This window comes from Macrobrachium nipponense, chromosome 1, assembly GCF_015104395.2.
Source record: "Macrobrachium nipponense isolate FS-2020 chromosome 1, ASM1510439v2, whole genome shotgun sequence".
Taxonomy (NCBI): domain Eukaryota; kingdom Metazoa; phylum Arthropoda; class Malacostraca; order Decapoda; family Palaemonidae; genus Macrobrachium; species Macrobrachium nipponense.
Window position 1 is genome coordinate 149,899,988 of NC_087200.1, and position 24,805 is coordinate 149,924,792.

At 40.7% G+C, this 24,805-nt stretch overlaps 1 protein-coding gene across 1 annotated transcript in view; it reads left to right on the plus strand.

Moving 5' to 3' along the window:
• LOC135219755 (succinate--CoA ligase [ADP/GDP-forming] subunit alpha, mitochondrial-like) overlaps positions 1-24,805 on the plus strand; it is a 134,957-nt gene that overhangs the window by 29,077 nt on the left and 81,075 nt on the right. The window contains exon 3 of the mRNA XM_064256801.1: positions 20,002-20,207. Coding sequence (XP_064112871.1) covers positions 20,002-20,207 — 206 coding nt within the window. The remainder of the gene's footprint in view (positions 1-20,001; positions 20,208-24,805) is intronic.

Consider the following 24,805-nt stretch of genomic DNA (forward strand, 5'->3'; position numbering starts at 1 on the left):
TTGACACAAGTACGTCCTGAAAGGTTTGTAAGAAATTCTCTCGGGCCTCAGCAGGGGTCGTGTCAGCATGCAGGGGTAGCTCCTTGCATCGATTAACGTGGGTGACCTGTAGGATGGGCCGCGGAAAGCCTGGCGGGATGATGGCCAACTCCTTGTAAAGTGCATAGGACAGCAGTGGCATCTGAACGCATTCATGGACTTGAATCGTGGCGAGGCAGGACCCTTTGGCCAAGGACAAGGTAGCCTTAAGGGTTCCCAAAGCCGGTGTCATCTTTGACCCATCTGCCGTAAGTGTCACTGATGTTGCAGGAGGCTGTAGCTCAGTCCTGGGAATGCGAAGGAGTTCCAAGTGCTGGGGGCCCATCACTGATACATCAGCTCCTGTGTCAGGCAGCATTATTATCTTCGATGTCTCACCCCTGTAGGTGAGGGCGATGGATATAGGTGATGGTGAGGAGTCAGTTGATGAAGAAGGAGTCTCAACCTTGCGACAGTTAGAGGGCTTGCTAGAAGGGGGCATGGCATTGGGCCGGCCGCCCAATGCTTGGCGTTCATCTGCTGACGGCAGTACTTGTCATAGTGGCCCACTCGGCCGCAGTGTCTGCATGTGGCCTTGTTGGCGGGGCGCTTTGGGGTCCTGCGCCAGTGTCCTTTGCAGCCACAGTTTACACATATACTGTCGCTGGCTGGGCACTTTCCTGTTGAGCTGTGCTTCCTTGTGCAGGAAGGGCATAAAGTGTCCTTGTTAGGGGTTGGTAGCGAGGTAGAACCCCTGTTGCCATGTCCTTTGATTTTTTTATAAGTGGAGACGGCACACAATTTAGGAGGGGCACGTATGGCGGTAGTGGCTGTCCGTGTGGCCTCATAGGAGCGACATTCGTTAACCATGATGGCCAATGAAGCTGCAGCGTCCAGGGCAATGAGTTTCTGAGTGAGCTCCTCGTCCCTGACTCCCATGATAATGATCATTTTCAGCTGAGTCTCCTCACACACAGCAGAATGGCCAGGACAGACGTCGATTTCCTCTGCTACATGCTTCAGTCGGACGTAGAAGTCGCTGAAGCTTTCCCCTTCCCTCTGCTTGCAGGAGAGCAGATCCCTGCGTCGTAGAGCTTCATTCCTCAGGTTCTTGATGTGTTCCTGGAGAATATTCAAGACCTCGTCTACACTCCGATCCGTGTCTGGTGGTACGTTGAGTGTGTGCTCGAATATTCTTTGGGTCTCCAGGCTGAGGCAAATACGAAGCTGTATCATTTGTTTCCTGGTAGGTAATGTCCCTAGGTCCACCATCACACTGTAGTCATCCCAGCGTCTACGCCATTCCCTGAACACTTGGTATGTGGCATCAGGACGAAAGGGCGGCGGGGTCTGGGCGATGGCTTTCTGTGGGGGTGGTGGCTGGGTGGATGATGGCACTGAGGATTGTGTGGGAAGTTGTGAGTCCGCTGGTGTTGCTTGCTGCTGGGTCGAATTGACACTAAGTAGCTGCAACAGTACGGTGAAACGTTGAGCTTCCTCCTCTCTTCTTAAGTTGTCCTCTTGGCGGCGTAGATCCTCTTCGTGACGACGTTGTTCCTCTTCATAACGACGTTGTTCTTCCTCTCTCCGACGTGCAACCAACTCGGCCTGTCGAGATTCCTCCAGGTACTTGATAAGGAGCCTTAACTCCGTATTTGGAGCTGTGGGAGGCGGTATACTCAGGTGCGGTGAGAGCAAAGGTGGGGTTTCCAGCGTTCCAAAACCTGGAAGGGTTCGACGGTCTGTTGGTGAGACTGGGTGTGAAGGCAACTGGCGGTCCTCAAGGTCCTGGTCGTGTTGCATATCCCCAGGCTCGTCTTGATGTGAAGCAGAAGCCATTAAGAGCAGTTTTCTGCAATGTCAACTGCAGTTTAAAGGAAGAGAAGAACGATGAGGAAGACTTTCTACAGTTTTTGTTAAAAAGTTACTGTAAATAATTCTTCAACTGTGCGGCGAATACTGGCAGGCGGTGGAGAGTGGGCTGGGTGGGCTCCTGGGGGGCAGGCGGTCGGGTGGGGAGTGGGGAGCGACCACTCGACAGTTGAAAAAATGAGTCGGCAGTGTATGGCAAATGATAAGCGTGGGTGGATGTGCCTCGGGCTCTGTAGCTGGGTATGGAAATAAGGGTACCCGTAGAGCTGGGGCAAGGCACAAGAAAAATACAACCCACTAAAATCAAAGCACTGACATTACACTGCACTAGCACTACACAAACACTGCATGAACGTATCATAAGCCCCGCACTAGCACTGTAAAATCCAAAGGCGACCGAGGGGTAATGGCGGCTGGGTTTGAATGCTGTTCCTTGAAAATGCTGAATGGTTTCGTCACTGCGCCATGGTGATAGGTGGTGATGTCTTGCATTAGAAGACGAAGATTGCAGGATGGGAGAAATGATATCCTGAGTCGTAGATTTGTTTATTCCAAGCAGCAAAAGGTAAATATGTACAGAGGCTTTGCAGGGCGTGCACCTCGCGCCAAGAGAAGCAAGAAGAATAGCCATGCGCATGTGCGGGGTTCATGATACAGAACGACACATGCGGATGCATTCACAATAGGTGATTTTATCAAATACATGGAAATGAATCATACAGCAATTGCATAGTAAAATATCCATTATTCCACAGCTATAACCATGGTTTTTTTTTTTTTTTTTTTTTTTTTTTATTCTACATGAAATTGCGCACATTTTCATATATAAAACTGTAACGGCTAATATAAAACTGCAAAAATTATGACAAAGTGACAAAATAATTTCTGAGATGTGTCGCTGATGCTTTTTAGTGCGAGAAGAAAGAAATTCCTGCCTGGGTAACGCTTGTAAATTAAACAACAGCTTGATCCATGAACTCCCAGCATCCCTCAAGGCGCGATTCAAAATTTGTCACCAAGTAGGCCTTAAGTATTTTTCCACGAATATTTAAAAAAACTTTTTAGCGTCGACTTATTTTAAGTCAATTAAGCACCGAACAAACAATTTTCATTGACATAAAATATGTCCAATAGGCGTTTAAGGGTTAACATACTTAACGAGTAATAGTTCATTATGTCTGATTCAAGCTCTTCCAGCGTTATTGTGCAGAGGTGTGTAAAACTAGATTTACTAAGTTGTCTTATGATTCACGCACCGAATGCTTCAAGTGTAGGGGGCAGGAATGTTCAAGGGAATTAACTTGTCCAGAGTGTAAGGGTTGGGATGGAAATAAGTGGAAAGCTTTGAAATCACATTTAGATAAGCTAACTAGAGATAGGAAGAAGAAAGCAGCTCTCAGGGCTGAAAGTAGAGCATCTGTAGAGGCTTCGCCTAAAATAGTTAAGGATCTTCTATTCTTTCTCAACCTCTTATCACATCCAAGGATTCTTCTATTCTTTCTCAACCTCTTATCACATCCCCAATCCTTAGCCCTCCTACACCTTTACCTGTAACTTCTATTCCAGGCACTCATGCTTCCAATCCTGATACCATTGCCAGTCTTGATGCCAAGTATGACAAGAAGTTTAATTTTATTTACTAATGCAATTATGGAGTTGGTAATTTCTTTCAAGACTTTTGTGGATAGGTCATCTCTCAAAAGTGACATTGCAGTGCCTAGTGAGAGCGTTGTGAATCCCAAGGTCTCTCTTTATCCCACTGGTGCTCCTAGACAAAGGTCCCTGTCCCGCTTCCCCACACTGGAAGGCCATGGGAGGCCAGTGGGTTTTGCCCACTGACAGTTGTCCCCCTTCATCGCACCTGTTAATTCTACCCAGGTGTCAACAGAGCGCCATTGGAAAGGCATATCTTTCAGTGTAAACCGATTGTCATTAGATTTGGTAGACTCTTCTCCAGACAGGAGACATCATTGTAGATCTTCTGTCTCCAGACCCCTGAAAAGACATGCTGCATCTGCTGACGGTGCTCCTTCACCTGTTAAGAAGTACAGGAAGATAGGTAATAGTCCTCAGTCTTCTTGTAGCTTCAACATTCATCCTGCAGCCTGTCATCCCTGGACTTGGCAGCTGATGTTTTTTCTGCTTCCGAGAGCACCCACCTCCTTCAGGCCATTTAGCGCCTGCTCCTGCTCATCTTTCTGCTTCTTCAGACCGCTTGGTGCCCACACCTGGCTGATTGGTGCCTGCACCTGTCCTCTCAGTTCCCGCCTCAGACTGCTCAGTGCCTGGAACTAGTAGTAGGGCACTTGACGCCAGAAACAACAGCATTTGCTTCCATATCCTTTGCTTCCATCTCCTGTTCATAAAGATTCATCATTGGCACCATTTAAATGTCAGTTAGAGGAATCGGTAAATTTTCTTAAGAAGAAACCCACAACGTCTCAGAGCAAGGATAATTCCTTGTTTTATCAGAAAAGGAAGCAGTAGAACAAGAGACCGCTCCCTCTTCAGCTTATGCTTCGTTGTTGAAGGTCTTTTTGTCTTTTCCTGACTTCTTCGTCCCTGCCACTTCAGTGGCTTTAGCCTCTACTCTCTTTATAGGGAAATCTACATTTGAGGGCAGACTTCCCAAGATGGTTCTCTCTGTCTTCTAAGAAGGTTCTTCGAGAAGTTTAAGAGCACTCAGCCAATAAGAGGGAGCAAAGGAGCTATTTTTGCATTCCCACTGTCAAAGCTGCTCAAGAAGAAATACAGTTTTTATGCTACTGGCGAAGCTCCTTCCTTCTTTTAAACCAATAACTGGAGATATTGATAAGTGTCAAAAAGTCCCAGTTTATCACGAAATGGAAGGTTCTGTATTTGGGCATGATTCTAGACTCTCTGACTTTTTGGATTTTTCTCTACCCATGCGTCCACTTCAATTTTACCTGAAAGTAGTTTGGTGCAAGAAGACTTTCCCATCTCCCAGGAGATCAAGACAGACCTTTGGCAGTGGTTGTCTGCAGACACACTTCAAGTAGAAAAGTCTCTTTGACCTCTAAACCCAAACCTAAGTTTTATTCAGATGCGTCAGCTCGGGTGGGGCGCTATTCTAGAAACCCAGAAGGTGGCAGGGAAATGGATGACAGAATAGAAAGTTTTCACATCAGTGTGAAGGCGTTGTGAGTGATTTCTCTTGGCCTCCAACACTTTTCTTCTTTGGTGTCCACCCCCCAGATGCTAAAGCCTTGCCGAGGATGGGCTTAGTGTTCAGCAGCTGGGGCTTAATGCCTGATGGGAACTGCTTTTTCGCTGGGTCTTAGTGCCCAGCTGTTGATCCAACTAAATGAGTGAGCCCTTTTCCTTCTACTAAAAACATTTCATCTTTCTGCCTCTTCCCCCTATAAGGTATGGATTCTATGATGGTGACTATTGGCTTGGTTTTGGACATGATTTAGACTGATTTTTGGGATTTGAAGGAGGGTGAGGATGGACAGCATGCCACCTCACCCATAAAACTTGAGTACCTGATGTGGTTGAGCGAGGGGAAAGTTTAATGTTAAACCCTATCCTCAGTGCCGGATCTGATATCGATGGACATCATGACACCTTAGCACTGGAGATAGGGTGCATATCCGGTAATTACCCCTAGGACGACCTTAATTAAAGGGATGACCCGTCTAAGTGTGACTCCATGGTGGGTATGGGGAATATCTGGATGAATTCAGTTTTTACGTTATATGGCAACCCCCCCTAATTCTGCTGATGACCCTATGCTTTCGTCAAAGGACTTGTCCACGGAACCCAAACTTCAATTTTTCATGGTTGGTTCTCATGATAAATGTAGTACCCCTGGGCTGAATGACAGATGGACACAGTTGACAACCCAAAGCTATGCGATTAGGTATACAGCCAGGAAATCTCAACAAAAAGCATCTGGCTCCATTATTGTCACACTGGAACCTTTTGCCATGAAGAAAAATAAAAAGTATGAAATAACTCCTGGGGTCTTTGTACCCAATTACTTTAATAAATACCTAAATTTAAAGCTTGAAGGTGACAATATAGACATTTTTCAAGTACACAGGGAAATAGTGAAATGTTGTGGTAGACAGCCAAAAATAACACCCCAGAATGGAAATATGCTCCCTGTAGAAAGTATCTCCCCAGAGGAGAGCATTAAGTTGATGGGATTGTCAGACCTTCCGTGAGTTACGGTTGAGTGCACTCCCCACCCCAGCCTGAACTCCAGCAAGGGCTTGATTTATGCCCCTCAGTTGATGGCTTTCTCTGAGGAGAGACTTTTAACAGAATTAAAAGACCAGGGTGTAATAAAGGTGGAAATGATGTCAAAGAAGGTTGATAATATTAGAATACCTCAGCCTACCTTAATATTAACGCTTTGATACTTTAAGACTAACGGAATATGTCTCTGCAGCGTGGTATAGGTTTAAGATAAAGCAGTACGTCCAGAGACCCAGAAGGTGTTTTCATTGCCAGCATTTTGGACGCACCCTACAATCGTGTCGATCCAAACTGCAAGAAAATCCTGCAGTCTGTGTCAACTGTGGAGATGACGAGCATGGTATGTGCACCAGGGAACATAAATGTGTTTACTGTGGTGAGGGACATGCATCATCACCTCAGCAGTGTGATGTATATTTACTCGAAAAAGAAATCCAAGCAATCAGAGTAATAGAAAGAACAACATTTAAGGAAGCACGAGAGAGAGCCAAAGCAAAGATTGTAAGACCCGGTCTAAGTAGTAGCAAAATTAAGAAACCAAAAGAAAGAGACAAATAAAAAAACACAAGTTAAGAGCACAAAGGTAGAATCAAATAAAGAATCATTAAAGAGACAGCTAACTGAATCATTCGAGTCAATTGATGATGAGAATATAAAGACAAGGTTCACTAGAACCAACAAGAAAGACCATAGTATAGAATTGATTAAAATTGAAGTGCCAGTTGAGATACACCCTCCACCATCTGCCTCTTTGGAGGCAAGGCCTGTGGTTGCTGGTCTGGTGCCAGCTTCTGTTGGTGCCAACTCCTCTTTGGAGGACAAACAAGCAGATGCTGGTCCCCCGGTGCCAGTCCCAGCTGGTACTTTTGCCTCATTAGAGGCAGAGCTGGCTACTGCCAGCAATACAAAGAAACTTGAGGTGGTCTCTTTAGAGAACACCTCTGCTCTCTCCATCTCAATAGAGATGGAGAGTGAAGAAACTTAAAAAACCCTTCAGTGTCAAGGACACTGAAGGAAAAGATGTTGGCTCTACGAATGCGATAACTCCACCCAAGAAGCTAACAAAACTTTCCATTAAAATGCCTCCCTCTAGTAGAAAAAAAGAGCTCTCCCAGTCTTGTAAATAGGAACCATAATGTTGGTCCCAAACATAAATTCACTTCCATTATTCAATGGAATTGTCAGGGACTGCGAGCAAAGTATGAGGAAGTAAAGCTTTTGATCTATGAGCACTCCCCTGTAGGGGTATGTTTGCAGGAGACCATGCTAGGTGAATATACACCTTGTCCTAGGGAGTATGTTCACTATAGAACTAAATTTGATTTATAGGTGGGAAATCATGGTGGATCCCTCATCTACATCTGTGGAGATGCTCCACACTACCAAGTGAAACTAAATACTCCACTTCAAGCTGTGGCTGTACAAATTAATTTAAGAAGGAAATATACTTTATGTTCCCTTTACATTCCACCCAATAGCCATGTCTTCCAAGAGAACTTAATATACTTAATGCAGCAACTACCAGAGCCATTTCTTCTACTTGGTGACTTCAGTAGTAGACGTCCATTGTGGGGAGATATAACATAAAATCAAAAAGGAATATGATGGCATCTTTAATAGAAAATGAAGATATGGGTGTTCTTAATACTGGAGAACCTACCCGTTACCACATTCAGACAAGCACCGTCTCCTGCATCGACCTTTCAATATGTAGCTCTAACTGCAGGGTTGATTTTAGTTGGAGAACAAGTGATGACTGGCATACAATTGACCATTCTCCAATTGTGATCGACACCAATGATGGGTACACCTATCCCGAGATCACCACGATGGTGCTTAGAGAAAGCAAATTGGAGAAAATTCAAAGATTTGAGTGAGTTGGAGGGGGATGCAAAAGATTTCCCAAGTGTAGATGATGCCATTGATCTACTCAATGGAACATTACATACTGCAGGTCTACACTCGATTCCTCGAACTAAAGGACTATTCAGGAGACGCCCAGTACCGTGGTGGTCAGAAGACCTAAGGCTGTTATACTGAGCTACAAGGTCATCATTGACCAGGTGCCGTAGACATAGCACCTTGGACAATGTCATAATTTACAAACAGTGTAGGGCACGATTTCGAAAAGCTATGAAAGCTGCCAGAAGACAAGCATGGGCCGGATATGTATCCTCTATTAACAGCAGAACACCAGTCTAGCATTTGGAAGAAAATAAGAAAAATTCAGGGTAAATTTACACCCAATCCTCCTCCAGTACTTAAACTGAATAGTAATAATCATGTCACTGATGCCACAGAAATTAGTAATATGTTTTCTGAACACTTCACTCGAGTCTCTGAAAAATCAGATAGTTCCCCAGAACATCATTTCAGAATGGTGGTATAACAACAGGTACATACTTGACTTTTCATCAAACAAAGCTGAATCATATAATATGCTTTTTTCTGAAAGGGAATTTGACTCTGCTTTAGCCAGGAGCAAGAACACTGCCCCTGGTCCAGATGAGATTCCTTATGAAATGTTTAAACACCAAGAACACAAAACTTTTTATAATCAGTATTATCTATCAATAGAATATGGGATGAAAGCAGCTACCCTAGCATATGGGAATTAGCTACCATGTTAGCATTCCTTAAGCCTAGAAAAGATCCTCTCTGTGCAGCAAGTTACTGCCCCATTGCTTTAACTTGCTGTTTATGTAAAGTGATGAAAAAAATGGTAAATGTAAGACTGATGAGGTATCTAGAGCACAAAAATATTCTAACACCTCAGTGTGTTTTTTGAAAAATGCACTTCACCCTGGACATCTTAATGCAACTTGAAGCCTCTGTCTGTGAAGCCTTTGCCTCCAAGCAACACCATGTGACAGTTTTTTTTTTTATATAGAAAAGGCATATGACACTGCTTAGAGACATGGGATTTTGAAGACTATGCATAATAGTGGTCTACGAGGCAAATTACCTTTATTTGTGAAATCATTTTTACATCGTAGGTATTTTAAAGTTAAAGTTGGCAGTACTTTATCAGAGAAAAGGTGCCAAGAAGAGGTGTTCCCCAGGGCAGTGTTCTCAGTGTAACACTTTTTGCTCTGGCCATAAACAGTGTTGCAGCTGTTATTCCTAGAGGTCTTAAAGACACTGTTTATGGATGACTTGTCAATATCCTTTGCTGCCACCCGGATGACTGTAGCCAAAAGAAAGCTACAATTAATAATAAATAAAATAGTACGTTGGGCTGAGAAACAGGGTTTTAAAATCTCTGTAAGCAAGACTACTGCTGTCCACTTATGTCGGATCAAGGGAGTGTATCCCGATCTAGGCCTCTATTTGTATGGCCATAGAATCCCATGTGTAGAACAAGCACACTTCTTAGGCCTAGTTTTTGACAGTAGATTGACTTGGGTCCCCATATCAAACATATAAAAGCAAAGAGCCTTGAAGCTCTACACTTCTTGAAGGTGCTTTCTCACACCAGTTGGGGAGCTGATTGAAATCTCTTACTAAAGCTTCATAAATCCTTAATCTTGTCAAAGCTGTCGTACGGTTGTGAAGTATATTCTTCGGCTTCCTCATCTAACTTAAAAATTTTAGATTCAGTGCATCATTCAGGTATTCGTATAGCCACAGGAGCTTTCCGTTCGTCACCAATATCTAGTTTGCTAGTTGATGCAGAAGAGATGCCCCTTGAACTCTATCACCAGTCATCATTACTTCGGTACTGGTTTAGAGTGCAAAGACTCCCAAAATCTCTGGCATTTGCTGTGGCAAACAGAAATATTTTTAACGGTTTTTACGAAAGTCATCCAAGGTATCCCACTCCTTTTAGCTATAGAATTAAAAAAATTTAAGAGGATACTAATATTAAAAAATTTCCCATTATCCCCTTTGTGTATCCCAGTACTCCTGTCTGGAGGTTACCTGATGTGAAATTCTGCAGGTACTTCAATGGAGCAAAGAGAGATAAATCTGATGAGGAAATGAGGGCAATAGTTTTAGAGCATGTATCAGAGCATATAGATACAAGTTTTATATTTACTGATGGCTCCAAGACCAATGCTGGTGTTGGATATGGAGTTTTTAGCGAATCTTTTAACCGAAGAGGTACACTTCCTTCTGTTGCCTCAAACTTTACAGCTGAATTGTATGGCATCCTAGTAGCACTGGAATATATTGCAACACTCCCAGTGTGTAGCTACACAATATTTTGTGACTCCAAAAGTGCCCTACAGTCCCTGGAAGTCTTTAATACTGATAGTCCCTTGGTGTTGAAGATCTTGCAGTGGATCTTCTTGCACCAGTATAGAGGGAGCATTGTTTCTTTTTGTTGGGTTCCTGCCCACGTGAACATAACGGGAAACGAAGAGGCAGACAAGCTAGCCAAATCAACAGCGCAAACTTTGGTATCAAGAAAATGTCCTGTTCCATATCGTGATACATTCTATGATATATGGAAATCCATCCAGCATTTATGGGCACTTCAGTGGGACAGAGTAGGCCCCAATAAAATGAAAGACATTACTAGTCAGACACATCCCTTGGAAATATGACCTAATACCAAGGAAGAGGGAGGTTGTATTGTGTAGATTACGTATTGGCCATACGCATTTAACTCACGGCTATCTGATGGATGGGGAGAATGAGCCCTTCTGTGACGATTGCTTAGTTCCGCTGACTGTTAGGCATTTGCTGGTTGAGTGTCCCAGTCTAGTGGAACTTAGGAATCATTTTTTAGCTTATAGTAGTGAAGCAGGAGATAATTATAGCATGGCAAAACTGTTGGGAGAAAGCATATGTATTAATAACGTTATCTCTTTTTTTCAAAGAAGCTGGTCTTCTCAAATATATCTGACAGCTGTGCTGTCTTAGTATATTCTTAGTATATATATATATATATTTTTTTTAAGTTTTATTGTTATGTGATCAGATCAATTAACAGTTCTTTTTATTCGAATTTTATTTTTATTTTTATTTTTATCAGAAATTTATTTTATTTTAAAATAAATATTTAAAATTTTGTTTAACATATTATGAAAGTTAAAAGATCACATTTAGAATTTGGCATCGGTGACCCTGGTAGTTGGGACGCCAGATAACTCGCAATCAATCAATCAATCTCTGGTGTCCGGGGAGATAGTAGTAGTGTTTGCAGACAATGCAACAGCCCTGGCTTATATCTGTAAACCAGGAGGCACACACTCATTCACCCTCTGCCAATCAGTGAAGGACCTTCTTTTCTAGGCAGAAAGACACAAGTGACAATTCTCACTCGTTTTGTGTAGGAAGGGCTACTAAACATCCTAGAGGACAAGTTTAGAGAAAATCAAGTCTGTCCAACAGAATAAATATTAGATCTCCAAGTGTGTTCAGATCTGTGGAAACCTTGGGGCAACCCATCAGTGGATCTTTTCCCTATGACAAAGAATCACCATCTCCCAATCTTTTGCTCTCCAGTCCTGGATCCTCTGGCATGGGCGGCAGATGCCATATTATTAAACTGGACAGGTCTAGATCTATATGCATTCCCAACATTTGCAATGATAAGAGAAGTAATAAACACATTCCACACACCAGAATGTCTCCATGACGCTAGTCGCCACATCCAAGAAAGTAATGATTTCCGGATCTTCTACGTTTACTAGTGGATTTTTGAAGGCTTCTTCCACAAAAGAAGTCACTACTCAGATAGCCACACCTGTTCAGGTTCCATCAATGATTATCTGCTCTGGAACTGACAGGATTCAGACTGTCAGACTACTGGTTAGAGCAAAAGTATTTTCAAAGCAAGCTGCAGAAGCCATTGCTAAATGCCATTGACTTTCTACTAGCAGGCTCTACTAGTCAAAGTGGGCTGTATTCAGAAGTTGGTGTCTACAGTATAACGTCTCTTCTTTTGAGACCACTGAAGCCCAAATTGCAGATTTTCTGCGGTTCCTGAAGACCTCCAGAAAGTTATCACCCGCTACCATTAAAGGGTATAGGTCAATGGTAAGCTTCATATTTAAACACAGAAGTTTAGATATTCACTCTAACCAAGATATTAGCAATCTAGTTAGATCGTCTGAGACATCCAAATTGTATAGAAGGAGGGTAATCTTGTGGAATTTGGACATGGTACTGAAGTGGCTCTCGGGTAACACCGAACCTCTCCGCTTAGTATATCTCAAGAGTCTTACGAAGTAGACCCTGTTCCTGGTAGCATTGGTCACGTCCAAAAAGTTTAGCGAGCTACAGGCAGTAGATGGAAGAATAGGGTTCTCCCTGGGAGTCGCTTTCTGTTCCCTTTCTCTAGAATTTCTTGCCAAAAACGAGGATGTGGAGAAGCCTTGGCCTCTCTCGTTTTCTATAAAAAACCTGACGGACATCCTCGGACCCGTTAGAGCTTTAAGATTCTATTACCTGCAGCGAACTGAAAAGATCAGAGAACCTGCAAATACTTTCTGGTGTTAAGGGAAATCTTTGTCTCATCCGATGTCAAAGAACACAATTTCCTTCTTTTTGAGGAGTGTAATAGTTGAGGCACATTCTTGAATCCAGCGCATGAAGTCAGAGCAGTTGCTACTGCTCTTACCTTTAGGCATACACCCCCCCCCTAAATAGTTAGAATCCACTAATAGCTGGAACCCCTATAAAAACGCTGAAAACGGCCTATTTTGTTAGTTAAAACTAGAAAAACCCACTAAAAACTGTTATACCTGGTTTTTTAAATTGTTTTATCACAAAAAATACATGTTATGAAATTTATATAAAAAACAAGGAATTTGTGGTTATTTCTCACAGAAAAATACTGCAAATAGTGGGTAGAAATGGTCAAGAGAGAAATCCGAATCCAGAGAACGTGAGTACAGGGGGCCAACTGTAATGTGTCATTACAAACGATAATGCAGACTACGTTATGGAAGTTTAGGTCAATATTTGTGGTACATTATTTGAAGATATTGAGAGTTTTTGAAAATTGTTGTACGTTGGGTCCTTTGTCGGTGGCCTGCAGGGTGTTGGGAGAGTAAGCATAGGGGGCACATGTGTCCCTCTGCTGTCCTCTATCCTTGGTTAAAGGTGTCAAGATTTTTGGGAAGCCTGGGGGCTAGTGGCTACCTGGAGTTACCCTCCAGTTTTTTAATGGTATGGTGGTAATTGGTTTTTAGTGTAGATGGCAGCATTGTTTTTCTGGTCTACACCCCGGGCAAGGGCACCAAGTTTTTAATCTTTGTCAGTCATCTGGTTGAACCTCCATGACTGCAAAGTTCCCACTTAACAACAAATAATTACATATAGCTGATTCCACATTATTCCGCATTAACGGAGGTGTGAATCATGGACATATTCTATATCACAGACATTAAAAAGATAAGTAATGACTCAATATGTATAGATATTCTGCAAGTATTGTCACAATACCTATTGTACCTTACCTGATGAGAGTGCTGCAGATAACTATTGCCTCTAGTCGGTGCTCCCTTAACCTGTAGAAGGCGTGGCAGTTTTGGCCAGTGATCGCCTCTACTTAGTGGGAACTTTGCAGTCATGGAGGTTCAACATTCCAGAAATTATACATATTATGGGTTACGCTGTGGATCCTACATCAGCCACCATCAACAAAGATAGATACAGGTATTTTCCTACTTACAATGGGGGTTAGGCTCCAAAAAAACATAATGTTAGTTGGAAAAATCTTATTCGCATATAGCCTAGCATACACTAGGGTAATCGGTACCATCTTTACACATAGGGTAGCTAGCCTACACTACTCAGTATACTTTATACATATAAAGCATAGTAATTATTAATTTCAGCCAATTCTCTAGGTTCAATGCATATTGGCTTATGATAATTCAGTACAAAGAGAAATTGAATAACAAGTTAGCCTTGCCTATATGATTTTGTAATTTATTAATATAAGCCAATTCTGGAGGTTCAGTGCATGCTGACTATGATACATATATCAGTAGAAAAAAAAAAATTGGACATGAAACGGGAATCCGATTTGGACCGACGTCGATATAGTTGAACGATGTCAGGCTGCTGATGGCTATGTATATTTACATATTATGAAATAAAAACATGATGAATATTTATCTTTTCCATGAATCTTTTAAAAAGTTACACATTACGGTATCCAATAATATTGTATGTATTCTCATATTGTATCATAAAATGCTAACAAAGCAGTCAGTGTTTTGGTTTGGGGATCAGCTGATGGCAAATATACAAGTTTATTTCGCTTTATTTAACTTAATTCGGAGTGAATAGCCTTGCTTCTAGTTAGCATAAAAGATTATATAGATACTTAACTTTTATGGGACAAGGTAATTTTTCATTATACAACATGTTTTTAAGTCGAAATATGAGTTTGATACGGCTCATGAACTAAATTATTTTTACGTTAACAGATTGCGTTGTGGGCCAATGTTTGTCAAAAATTAATTTTCGCCTTTTTTCATCATAGTACGTGCTTTACTGTTACGTTATTTATCTTTTATCAGCATGAAAACAACAGTAAAATGTGTTCTTAAGCAATTCTCTTTCAATTTTAAGCATCTATGGTTGTGTTTGATGGCATAAGATTACGGAAGATTCATCCTTGTTGCCGATGCATGATAATAGTCATTAGCAGCTTGAAAAGTTTTCTCAGCTTCAGCCACAACTTGGCTTAAATTTAAATATGTTTCCTTGCTGATCTTTATCTATAGCAAACAGTTATCACATATAAATATATCAGTCCTATTCTACCTAACGTCCTTTATAATATAACTACGATTATTGTTTACTATTGAACAATGGTTAAAAATACAAGCCAAACAGATGTTGTTATCCAATTGGGTGGTACTTAGCAAAACGTTTCTCGTTTGGTTGTTCATGGCTATAGTATACAGCATAACATTAAAACAATACTTTCATCATTCTCTTTTGCAATTTTTTAACTTATTTAATAGAAGATGGGCTTATTTAATAGAAGATGGGATAAAGTTAAGCTATTGTAATTTGGTCTCTCTCGCTCCCTGATTGTAGGTACGATGCTGCCTGCGTGCGTTACGAGTGAAATTTAGAAATATTTTCAAAATATTGTGGTATCAGTATTAATTGCTAACCCCATTGTAAAATCGAATTAATGTAAGATGAATTATCGAAACTTGAACACTACCTGTATTGTGGAGTAAGGATTTTGCAAGACTCGACTGCCCTTATGTTGCTAGGAATGGTTACTGCTGTGCACCAACACAATACCCAGTATAATGTGCTCCAGTAAATTATGCTGTTTGTGTTTTTACTATCGAATGGGATCTTAGGGTCAAAGTAGCTAAGGGGTGAATGATTATGTTAGTAAAAAAAAATTTATAATAGTATCTCCATGCAATTGCTAATCTTCATCTTTCTCAGTCTCATCTTTATTTGGCACAAGAGATTCAGGCATCTGACGCCCTTCAAACCTCACAGGTTCATATGCATTCCCATACATTTGCCATCCATCTTCTGTCATTGGATTCTAACATATACACTTTTCATGTGCAGCTCACACTTTAGCAACAAATGTTGTCCACCTGATTTGTTGTTTTACCTCTGCCTCACATGGTGGAATAATAAAAGCATCAATCCCTTGTAGTTTTTCAAGGGGATTCCTGAATCTGGTCTTTGGCGCATATGCTCTTTCAAATACCTTGTAGCGATGACTGTTGAGGGAGTGTGCTTGACTGGCTTTGGTGAAGAGGAACAGAGAAGCTTCTTGGAACTTCTGAAAAGCAAAGCTCCACCAGCAGTGCCTGGCCCTGTTGATACCAACTTGAGGGTTCACCTAGTGTTTGAGTTGCGTACTCTGTGCCATTCATAAATGACAGTGAAAGGGCAGTAAGAGGCTTGGGTGTCACAGAAGAGAGTAGACCATAACTGATCCAGAACAGTGCAGGCCAAGAGATGTCGAAAAGAGCCTGAAATCAAGATCATTCAAAGAACAACTTCCAAAGTTCCTTGCAATGGAATGCGGAAAAACAGCTGAATGCACAGATAATTCAAAGGGGTCAGGTGTACCTATCCTACTTTGGAGCATGCTATCATTTTTCTTAGGCAGAGGGGAGAAGGGACAGCATTTGTGACCAACCATGAGGAGGCTGATACATTGATTTGTACCCATGTCAGTCACACTTTACAGAGAGAATGCCTCAAATATAGTGGTGAAGGCATCAAACGCTGATGTGGCTGTTATTGTACTGAACCATAGTGAAAGACTCAAGGCACATATTTGGATGGAGACTGGAACAGCATCCAAGAACAACAGGAGGTTCATCAATATAACTGCAAGTGGTGAGGCACCATTGGCAACCATGTGTCAAGTTTCCAGGTTTCCATGCTTACACTGGTTCAGATTGTACTCCAGCATTCTACAAGAAAGGAAAGAAACGGCCATTCAAAATCCTTGAGTAAAACGAAAACTGCCAAGCAGCCTTTGCTGAAATGACTCTGGGGAAAGTAGGAGTAAATTCCTTTCAGGAAATAATGTTGTTTACAGCAAGGATCTATGGAGCCGAAGAAAGTCAAGGTATTTGAAAGAGCATATACACCAAAGGCCAGATCCAGGAATCCCCTTGAAAAACTAAAAGGGATTACAGTGTTCCCCTGTATTCGTAAAGTATATCTTAGTTTTACCAGACCACTAAGCTGATTAACAGCTCTCCTAGGGTTGGCCCGAAGGATTAGATATATTTTACGTGGCTAGGATCCAATTGGTCACCTAGCAACGGGACCTACAGCTTATTGTGAGATCCGAACCATATTACAGTGGACCCCTCATATTCGCGTTCTCCGGATTCGCGGACTCACACTTTCGCGGATTTCTCTTGGGAACGTTTCCCTGCATTATTCGCGGAAAATTCGCACATTCGCGATATTTTTCAATGAGAAATATCCACAAATTCCTGGTATTTTTTATCAATTTCATTGTAAAATGCACTTTTTTGTGATAAAACTATTAAAAAACCAAGTATAAACATTTTGAGTGGGTTTTTCTTGAGTGTTAACTATCAAAATAGGCTGTTTTTTTAGCGTTTTTATGGGGGTTCCAAACATTCGCGGGTTCAAACTATTCACGGGGGTTGTGGTATGCATCCCCCGCGAATACAGGGGGACCACTGTATATCGAGAAATGAATTTCTATCACCAGAAATACATTTTTCTCGTTCTATGTTGGCCGCACCGAGAATCAAACTTTGGACCACCAGATTTGTAGGGATGGGTACCAGAACCCCTGTGAATACAGTTTAAGACCCTATAAAAATGCTTAAAACTGACTAGGCAGTCCCCGGGTTACAACGGTGTCGGCTTACGACGTTCCGAGGTTACGACGCTTGTCAATAGACGTTATTTCCAGGGTTACGACGCCTACAACGCTCATCTGGGAGATGAATTATGACACCAAAAATGCAAAATAATCAATAATTGAAGGTTTTTTTTTGATGAAAAATGCCTTAAGAATGCAGTTTACATAGTTTTCAATGCACTCAAAGCATTGAAAGTAAGGTTTTCTTAGGATTTTTGACGATGTTCCGGCTTACGACGATTTTCGGCTTACGACGTGTCTCAAGAACGGAACCCCCGTCGTAGCCCGGGGACCGCCTATATTTTGTTAGTTAAAACTCTAGAAAAACCCACTAAAAATGTTTATACCTGATTTCTTTAATGTTTTATCACAAAAAGTGCATTTTATGAAGAAATTGATAAAAAAAAATCAGGAATTTGGATATTTCTCACAGAAAAATACTGCGAATTGGCGAATTTACTGCAAATAATGGCGTATATGTTCCAGAGAGAAATCTGCAAACACGTGAATCTTTGAATTCAGAGTCCACGAATATGGGGGAATTAACTGTAATGCTCCTATGATTCCATGTGAGGCAGAGGTAATCCAACAAATCCCGCTGGACGAGTGATTTTCGCTCTCGGCTGCCAATCCGGTGGTCTGAAGTTCGAATCCCGGCTCGGCCAACGCGGAATCAGGAATTTATTTCTGGTGATAGAAATTTATTTCTCGATATGGTGTGGTTCAGATCCCACAATAAGCTGTAGGTCCCGTTGCTAGGTGACCAATATCTAATCCTTCGGGCCAGCCCTAGGAGAGCTGTTAATCAGCTCAGTGGTCTGGTAAAACTAAGATATGCTTAACAAATCAGGCGCCACATTTATGCTTAATAAATCAGGCGATCAACATTTGTTGCTAAAATGTGGGCAGACGCACATGAAAAGTGCAGACATCAGAATCAAATGGCAGAAGGTGGATGGCAACTGAATGGGGAGGTATATTAACTTGTGTGGTTTGAGGGGCATCAAATGCCAAATGAAGACAAGATTGAGAAGATATTTATGACAAAGATGACCAGGCTAATTTTGACCCCAGCTCCTCAGATGAAGAGAGAAAGATCTTGTCATCTTCAGATAATTATTAGCAATTTCATGGAGACTATGAACTTCTTAACTAACATAAAAATCCAGACCTTAGCTACTTTAACCATTCGATAGTAAAAACACAAACACCATACATAATTTACTGGCCACATTGTACTGGGTGATATGTTGGTGCACCGCAGTAACCATTTCTCTTGACTTGCAACATTAGGGCAGTCAAGTCTTGCAAAACCTTTACACCATAGTATCTATCCATGTTGATGATAGCTGATATGGGGTCCACAGTGCAACCCACAATATGAAATGATTCCTTAATTGTTTTTAGTTGCATTATGTAAATAACATAGTATACAATTGAGTTTTAGGTACTTAAGTCTGGAAAATCATAAAGCGATGACCCTGACCTTCATCTTAAATGATCTTTCTGCCAGAAAGTTTTGTGAGTTGGATATTATAGATGTATGATCTATACTTAACATTTTCCAGGTGGTTGCAGCAGTGTAGCTCATATTTCAATTAAAACCACTAATTACCCAGTAATAACCACCCAGCAGTGACATTGAGCTTGTCTTAAATAACTTTTCCATCAGAAAATGTTGTCTTGAGTTAGTCATTTTAGATATTTAGAGCCTGCTTAACATTTTCCAGGTGATTTCAGTGATGTAGCTTTGATGTCAAAACCTTAATTAGTACTAATTAGTGTTTGTCTTAAGTGACCTTCCCACTAAAAAAAATTGTATGAAGTTATTGATTTGTAATATGGAGTGCTACATCAGATAAGAATGAACTAGGGACAGAAGCTGCACTTACGACAAAGATTCCTGAAGTCAGGTAGGGTGTACCCTACCATGCCAAACAGTCAAAGCTTTTGTAGGGTGCATGTCAAACATATCTCAGCTAGCTCTTAGACTATATGTGGGGGAAGCAGTGGTAAAGCTATTATCTAAGTCAGTTAATTAATGATGGACCCAAATACTTGCTGCCTTCTGACCTGTGCTACCCGGTCTTTTGAGCAGCACTTGGCTCTCCAAGGTTTTCCCAGAGTGCAAGTTTAGAAACATCTTGCTTTGGCTCAGGGCCCTATCAGTATTGCCCCTGTGCCAGATTCCATAGGCGTTTACAGGAGTCTGTGCTGCTCAGGTCACGATCATTACCACAAGTATGGTATTTCCAGGTGACGATTTCAATTTGCCAGCCAGTTTAAGAGACTTATCCTCCCACATATGGAGCTAATCCTACATACAAGGCAGTGATTAGTGTTGCCATAGGAACAGATCACTAGTGTTTAAAATAAAAATAATTATTTCTTGTGGTTATGTTAGTGCCACCTCAACCACCCTGCATAGTTCATGATGCTGAAAGAAAGGTGCTTGATGATGGTGTGATGGGAGATGCCCCTACTCAGCCATATACCACCATTTAAACTAATATGTTATCGAGTTTCAATGATTGATTTTAGCACATGATGTTAAAATGAGTGATTTTGTAATGTTTCAGGTGCCGATGCCAGTGTTATTTACGTACCACCTCCTGGTGCAGCAAAAGCGATCTTTGAAGCACTTGAAGCAGAAATTGGATTGGTTGTGTGCATCACAGAAGGTATTCCACAGCAGGACATGGTTAGAGTAAAACATGCTCTTTTGCGGCAGAATAAGACCAGACTTATTGGTCCTAATTGTCCAGGCATTATTGCACCAGAAAAAGTAGGTAAAACATATTATTGTGGATATTGGGCAAAGATATTTCATTTGTATACATACTTGTATAATTAGCTATAGTGAATGAATAACATGTCATTTTATGTATGCAACTTACCAAGTAGTTACGTAGCTATATTTTCACCATCCGTCAGCAGCTAGAAAGGAACCAACCCTGCAAAAAAAAATCAGTTGTTTTTAACGGTTGATGACTAGAACAATGATTAGCAGCAGGAGAATTTTGGATTTAGTAGAACTTCTCAGTTGATATCTCAGACAATTGGTGAAGTACTCTTGCCTTTGGTAGCTGATTCAGCATTAATTAGTTATTGTCAGGAATTCAGAAGTACAGACTTTGTTTTTCATGATTTTTTACCTAGACTTTGTTTACATTGGTATTGCCACTGATATTGGATACTAGTACTCAAAGCTTTAGGTATTGTAGCAAAGGCTGCAATACTAGGTTAATTAAAGCTTGTTATGACCCACATTCCATTTGCTCTAGTTGTTGGGGGCAGGTTTGTTCACCTCTATTAACCCTTAAACGCTGAAGTGGTATTTTAAAAATCGTCTCCCGTATGCCGGCGGCGTTCGCAAGTGAGTGCCGAAGTGGAAAATTTTTTTTTTCAACAAATCGCTGCACGCTTAGTTTTCAAGATTAAGAGTTCATTTTTGGCTCCTTTATTGTCATTGCCTGAAGTTTAGTATGCAACCATCAGAAATTAAAAAAATATCATTATCATATATAAGTATTGGAATATATGACAGCGCGGAAAAAAAATTTCGTATACAAATCGCGCTGTGAGCAAAACGGTTAAAGCTAACGCGTTAATTTTTTTTCATTGTATTGTACACTAAATTATTTTGGTATTATAACACATTGTAAAACATCAAGGCTACACAGAGAAAGTATTATCACAAAATGATGCATGAATTCATAACGTGCGGACGTAAAAACAAGCAGTTTTCAAAAATTCACCATAAATCGAATATTGTGCTAGAGACTTCCCGTTTGTTGCAAAATGATGGTAATTGATAGAATATTACTAGACTGTTGTAGCTTACAATTGCAGTTTTCGACCATTTCGGTCAAGTTAAAGTTGACCGAAGGACAAATTTTTTCTATTTATCATTATTTATATAAAAATATTTCAAAACTGATAAAAGCTACAACAATAGGTTATTTTTAGTTGTATTCTACATGAAATTGCGCACATTTTCATATATAAAACTTTATGTAACATCTAATATAAAATGGTGCAAACATTACGACAATCGGACAAAAAAATTTATGATTTTTTTGGAGGAAGAGTTACCGAGCGGACGTAAGGAAAAAGTTTTTCATAAATTCACCATAAATCGAAATATTGTGCTAGAGACTTCCAATTTGTTGCAAAATAAAGGTAAATGATTGAATATTACTAGAATGTAATAGTTTTAGCTTACAATTGCATTTTTTGACCATTTCGGTCGAGTCAAAGTTGACCGAAGGTTGAAATTTTGGCACTTATCGTTATTTATATGAAAATATTTCAAAACTGATAAAAGCTACAACCATGGGTTGTTTGTTGTTGTATTCTACATGAAATTGCGCACATTTCCATATATAAAACTTTATGTAACGGCTAATTTAAAATGGTGCAAACATTACGACAATCGGACAAAAAAATGTCTTAAGTTTTTTCGGAAGAGTTACCGTGCGGAGGGAAGGAAATTTTTTTTTTTTTCTTCATAAATTTACCATAAATTGAAATATCGTGCTAGAGAATTCCAGTTTGTTTCAAAATAAAGGTAAATGATTGAATATTACTAGAATGTAATAGTTTTAGCTTATAATTGCATTTTTTTACCATTTCGGTCGAGTCAAAGTTGACCAAAGGTTGATATTTTGGCACTTATAGTTATTTATATGAAAATATTTCAAAACTGATAAAAGCTACAACCATGGGTTGTTAGTTGTATTCTACATGAAATTTTGCACATTTCCATATATAAAACTTTATGTAACGGCTAATTTAAAACGGTGCAAACATTGCGACAATCGGATGAAAAAATTTATGATTTTTTCGGAAGTTACTGCGCGGACGTAAGGAAAAAGTTTTTTTCATAAATTCACCATAAATCGAAATATTGTGCTAGAGACTTCCAATTTATTGCAAAATAAAGGTAAATGATGGAATATTACTAGAATATAAGAGTTTTAGCTTACAATTGCGTTTTTTTACCATTTCGGTTGAGTCAAAGTTGACTGAAGGTTGATATTTTGGCACTTATCGTTATTTATATGAAAATATTTCAAAACTGATAAAAGCTACAACCATGGGTTGGTTATTGTTATATTCTTCATGAAATTGTGGACATTTTCATATACGGTATAAAACTTTATGTAACGGCAAATTTAAAATGGTGGAAACATTACTGCAATCTGACGAAAAAATTAATGATTTATTGTGCTAGAGACTTCCAATTTGTTGCAAAATAAAGGTAAATGATTGAATATTACTAGAATATAAGAGTTTTAGCTTACAATTGCGTTTTTCGACCATTTTGGTAGTGTCAAAGTTTTTTGTTGTATTCTACATGAAATTGCACACATTTTCATATATAATACTCCATGTAACGTCTAATACAAAATGGTGCAAAAATTATGTCAAAGTGACGAAATAATTTCTGAGATGTGTCGCTGATACGTTTTAGTGCGAGAAGAAAGAAATTCGTGCTTGCGCGCCTGGGTAACTATTGTAAACAAAACAACGCCTTGATTTGTGAGCTCCCAGCATCCCCCAAGGCATGTGATTCAAAAGTTTTCGCCTAGTAGGCCTATAACTATTTTTCCGTGAATTTAAAAAATAACTTTTATATCGACGTACCATACGTCCAATCGGCACCCAACAGACAATTTATATCGAAATTTAATACGTCCAATCGGCATTAAAGGGTTAACTTTTACAGTTGTGAGAATTGGGAGGATGAGGTGTGGTAACAAATGTGAGAATTGGGAGGGTAAGGTGTGGAAGACTTTAAAGACTCATATAAATAAACTTGAAAGAAATAAGAAGAGGAAAGCCTCTTCTAGGGCTGTCAGTAGGAAGTCCGTAGCTAGTTAGGTTGACATTGATGTCTCTATTTTACATTCTCCATCTATTACGCCTATCCCAATATCTCAAACTGTACAACCCGATCCTAACCCTGGCTCCCTTGCACCCGAACCCGATCCCATTGCCAGCCTCGAATCGCGAGTAGATAAGAAATTAGATAGGAAATTTTCATTGATGTTTTTAGGGCAGTGGATAATTGAGAGCTTCACTTAAAGTTCTCCTGGACAAGGTAGGTAAAGGTGATGTATCGGGATTGTCCCAATGAATTCAGCAACACCCAATCCCTGAAATAACATGTGAACCATACGCTACCTGCTTACCTTAACATGTAGCATGCACTCCTCTTCTGTATATTTCAAGATTTGTTCATGAAACTTACCCAGCAGATATATATATAGCTGTATTTCTCCGAAGTCCAACAGGAATTTAAAACTTCAAAAAACGGCCCGGCACCGCAGTGGTCGGGCCAGGCGGGTTTAGTACCCATTCCCGCTGCTGGGAGGCGGGTGTCAGGAACCATTCCCATTTTCTATTCAGATTTTTTCTGTCGCCGGTGTTGATAACAACTGTTTTCAACACCTCCGTCTAGGATTTTCGAAACTTCTCTGTTACTTGAGTATCCTGTTTGTTTTTTGGTTATCGAACGTGGATTGTGACTAGGCTTACGCTGATAGTGGATTGGATTTGAATTTGGTTTGGTTTTTTCCTTTAACTAAGATGTCTGGGACTAGTTTATCTAGCACCAGAGTGTGTTGTATGGAAGGTTGTAAGGTGAGGCTACCGAAAGGTTCGGTAGACCCACACACAATATGTAATAATTGTAGAGAACATACGTGTGTTATAAATGACCGTTGTAAGGAGTGTGAATGTCTGTCTGATTCGGGTTGGAAGGCTTATGAATCCTATGTGCGGAAATTGGAGCGTGATAGGATACGGAGATCTTCCTCCAGGAGTGTATCAGTCAGTAGAAGTAAGGGTAGTATGGTTTACTCCTACTATACATTCAGTAGTTGGTACACCTAAATCTGTTGTGCCTTCGGGCCCTGAAAATGTTGTGCCTTCGGGCCCTGAAAAATCAGTGGAAGACAATGCCCTTTCTACGATTCTGGAATCAATACGAAACCTAGAATCTAAAGTGCTCGCTTTGGAGGGTAAAAGCATTATTAGTGAACAAAAAGTGCAGTGAAGTGCCCCCAGTGTGGAGGGGGCGTCAGATCGGCCCTATAATGCCTCTAGGCCTGGACCTCTGTCGAACTTCCAAGCCCAGGAAGACGGACATGTCGAAAGCCACAGGAGGGTAACGGGGAACCCCAACCGATCTGGCGTCCCTTCGGCAGAACCTGTAGACGATCCCCAGGCTGCCAAAGAGTGTGCGAGTGCGCGTATCCTCCGCGAGTGCTTTTCGTCCTCTGAGGCGTCCTCCCCTAACAGGAGTTTGGAGCATGAGAAGACGCTCACGTCCTCTGAAAAGAGCTATGACGTTAAATGTCGCACAGGGGACTATCG